At 41.8% G+C, this 3,982-nt stretch overlaps 1 protein-coding gene across 1 annotated transcript in view; it reads right to left on the bottom strand.

The window, feature by feature from the left end:
- The window catches only part of RPS7 (ribosomal protein S7), a 12,432-nt gene extending 9,626 nt beyond the window's left edge, over positions 1-2,806 (bottom strand). The window contains exons 1-5 of the mRNA XM_006882854.1: positions 2,729-2,806; positions 2,295-2,396; positions 1,946-2,017; positions 1,123-1,266; positions 606-670 (exon numbers count right to left, since the gene is read on the bottom strand). Coding sequence (XP_006882916.1) covers positions 606-670; positions 1,123-1,266; positions 1,946-2,017; positions 2,295-2,369 — 356 coding nt within the window. The 5' untranslated portion in view covers positions 2,370-2,396; positions 2,729-2,806. The remainder of the gene's footprint in view (positions 1-605; positions 671-1,122; positions 1,267-1,945; positions 2,018-2,294; positions 2,397-2,728) is intronic.
- Between the last annotated feature and the right edge of the window lie 1,176 nt (positions 2,807-3,982).

Below are 3,982 nucleotides of genomic sequence, written 5' to 3'. Positions count from 1 at the left end.
CGCCCGGTTCGAATCCACCAGATGCTCTGCCGGGGAAGGAGGGACAATCTCCTCCTGTACCAGTCAGATCTGATTTGACGGTACACGCACACAAAAATAAAAAAAAGAGTCAGATGAGCAAAAACATCTTATCTCCTATGCCACATCTCTTGTTAACTATTTCTCCCGACGAATCGAATGTGGCTCAGTTTCCTCAGAGGGACACTTTTTTTTTTTTTTTCAGAGGGACACTCTTGATGCCTCCATTGGGAGACTAAATCCCAACTCTCGTTTTTAAAATAGATCTGAACAACTAGAGACGTGGTTTTTCAAAATGCCCTCAACTCCCTGAGGTCTACACCAATGAGCTCCCCCATGGAGAAACACTGGTGGTTTTCATTATTTTGATTACATCATTCCTTAAACAAGTCCTTAGGAAAGTATCTAGAGGTCCGAGCTTGTTAAACAATAATAAGCAAATACTAACAAAGGTCTACTTCAAGAAACCAACTACCAATATTTGAGATTATTCCATTTATCAAATAATCCAACCAAGTTCATTAAAAACCCACCTAACTCATTTTCAATACTGATCAACAGGCAAAAATATTAAAAGAAAAACTTACCTCCTGGGGCGCTTTTGTTTATTTTTTGTGCGGCTTTTGCGAGTTGGTTTAGGCAGAATTCTCCTCTGTAAAAATCATCACGAAACAAAATGTAAAAAGGTATTGTTAAATTGTAGAAAACTCATTAAAACCGCTTTAACAACACAGCAACATGTTTTTTTTAAAATATGTGTTAAATAACATATTCAACAGTGCAATAACAAAAGCATGAAGTGCAAGGTTCAAGAAAACCAAATAACCTAAACCACATCATTTTCTGCAAAATTATTCTGACATTGTATCTGGATTTTTTCCCCATACTACTTCATGTAAGATACCACAAAAGGAAAAAGATCTTAATTGCTAGATAATGGGTCTAATATCCCAAATATTGTACACATTCAATTACATGCAGGGTCCAATACAGATTTCAGTATGTCTACTGACCAATCTACTACTTCTCATATTCCTAACATTTAATTCTCCAACAGACTTCAGTATGCCAAGTTCGGGTCTGATGTCAGCTATTTAACAATACCTGAGCAATAAAGACAACGTGCTTTCCACTGAACTTTTTCTCCAGTTCACGTACTAAGCGGACTTGTATTTTCTGGAAAGATTTCAGTTGAGGAACAGGAACAAAGATTATAATAGCTTTCCGACCACCACCAACCTCAATTTCCTAAGGAGGAAAATAATAAACACAAGTTTTTAATGGGCACCTTTCCCACTCAAAACACAATCCTACAGTACATCACTGTGAATAATGGCTGCCCTATACATGTGATTGACTAAGACTTTTTACCATTGTCATCTCATTAACTGATACAAACCACAGCTCCATCATTCATCATGCCCATGCCAAACAAACGACACAAAAACTTTCAGTCTGAAATGACTGGTAGTCACACACGATTAACTTATCATGGGGGGTAATTTGAAAATTTTTTTCAAGCAAATAAATGACAGCTAGTAATCTTCCATATAATTAGTCATTTTAAACTTTCCAAATGGCCTTTAGATTTAAACCAATAGCCATTACAGATTTCTGCTTCCCCTTTTACACCAACAGTAATCCTCAAGTCTAAACTCAGTTAATTTTCTAATGTTACTAGCCTAAAAAAATGGACCCAGCTCATAATCTAAGTTTCTCCTCATAATCCAACTGGCAAATAGCTGTGAATTTTTAATTCTCCTCTCAAATTGTGAAGAACAATACAGTCCATACAGACTCTACCAAGGAACACTTCCGGAAATTAGCATCAAATTTACCTTCAAAATCACTGAACAAATAAGACAACTCTAAGGAATTGCTGCAAAGGCTATTTTCCTACTTTTTAATAAAACAAAGACAAACTTACCTTAGCTGCTGTTATATTCAGCTCCCTTAATTGAGCCTTTAGGTCTGAGTTCATCTCCAGTTCAAGCAGAGCCTTAGCATAAAAAGACACAAGGTGACTCTTAAATACCCTGTTAAAAGCAGCTGTCATCATGCCAACACCCCTGTGCCCCCACCACCAAAATGTCAACGACTTGCCGTTCAAGGTCTAACTATACCAAATGCCAAAGTACGACAAGCTATCACTGCTGGCTGCGGGAGAACTGGCTGGATTCGCCGGACACACGCGGCCACTTTACCAGGGGTGTTTATGTCCCGAACTCACTGGCAATTTCGGCGCAGATACAGCTCTGTCGCTCTATTTCACCCACCTGAGAGATGCCAGACTCGAATTCATCCGGCTTTTCGCCATTCGGCTTCACAATCTTCGCGCTTGAACTGAACATGGCCTTGTTCTGAAAGCACAGAAAGAACTAAGTTTAGCAACTCTCCAAAGTCCTGCTGTCCTACATTCTCAAGCCGCCCAAGTCCAGGAAAGCGCTCCTTCCCACCGCGCGGCGTAAGCGCGCTACACGCGACCCGTCAGCACTCGCAGGGTGACTGCCCTGGGCACGCCGGCCACAGCCGCGGTCAAGAGGGGCTGGCCAAAAGCGACCCCCCGCGCAAGCCATCGGAGCGCACACGTCAGGTAATCGGTTGTATCCCTACCCGGTGAGGAAAGAATGCTGCTCTCAGGCTAACTCCAAAAGGTATTTTTCTCGCTGTCTGCTAAAAAGCCCAACCACAGAAGACACAGAACACCTACCGTGCTGAGCACCGGCCTAGGAAGAGACCAAAACGTCGCGAGAACACGTCAAATCTCGGCGGCGAAAGGAAGGGGAGGGAGTAACACCGAGTGTTGTGGGTGGGAACCGGAACAAGATTTGAAAAATCCTAGGGAGTGCCAGGAAGTTCCTATATGGGGACGAGTTAACTCCAGACACTTTTCTGCTAAAGGGATGGTTCTGTTTAGTAGGTTTTCGAGGGTTCATTTGTGTTTATTTCTAAGCCTTACGCCCTGAGAGGCACTGATACCAGCAAGTGACCTCGGGCATCTGGTCTGGTCCTAGCAGAGACTTGGCAAGAGGTGGAGGTTGTGAAAGGCATTAAATGGTTCTTAAAGAACTAACATAGTTCAACTATTCAAGAAACGGATTGCATTGGGAAAGTGTGCAATCAGGGACCCCGAGGTGCAATGATGTTAGAGGACTAAGGTGAGCTTGACTCAGACCTTGGTCTTTTCGATCACTTGCTGTGCATTTGAAACCTGGACGATGAATAAGGATGACAGAAGAATTGATACCTTTGGGCTGTGGTATTAGAGAATTCTCACTATTCCATGGATTGCCAAAAGAAGTAACAGATCTTGGAGAAAGAAAGCGTGGCCACAGTGTTCCTTGGAGGCAAAGATGACAAAGCTTTGTCTCACATACAGTGGGCATATTTTTTTGAGAGGTTATTCCTTGGAGAGGAACATCATGCTCGGAAAGGGGGAGGATTAGCAAAAGAAAGACCTTCAACCTTATAGATTAGCATAGTGACTACTGCAATGGACTCAAGTATGTGATAAGTGATGAGGATGGCACAGGATACGACAGAGTCCAGATCTGTTCATAGTATTGCTCAGAGTTTTATTCGACTCTATGGTACCTAGTAACAAATGTGGTTTAGTGTTAAGGAGTTGCGTTGCCAAGGCAAGAGAATCAATCCACCAGATGCTCTATGGGAGAAAGAAGGCAAGCCCCTTCCACGTAATTTACAGCCCCTGAAAACACACAGGAATGTCAACCATGAGTCTGTTTCAACTTGATGGCACATAACATCAGTAATGACCATTTAGATTGTTGGCTTGGATTTTTTTTTTTTCACATTCAAAATCCAGTATGTTTTTAATACTTCTAGTTGAGCGCAGATTGTTGTTGCTGTGTATTGTCAAGTTTGAACCAACCCGGGGTTGACCTCCCAGTAGATTTTCAGAGACTATAAATCACACTGGAGGAAATTGTCCAATATTCAGTAA

Source organism: Elephantulus edwardii, unplaced genomic scaffold (assembly GCF_000299155.1).
Source record: "Elephantulus edwardii isolate Elephantulus edwardi_28Jun2011 unplaced genomic scaffold, EleEdw1.0 scaffold00025, whole genome shotgun sequence".
NCBI lineage: Eukaryota > Metazoa > Chordata > Mammalia > Macroscelidea > Macroscelididae > Elephantulus > Elephantulus edwardii.
Note: the sequence above shows the minus strand (reverse complement) of the source record. Positions and strands in the feature narration are given on the sequence as shown.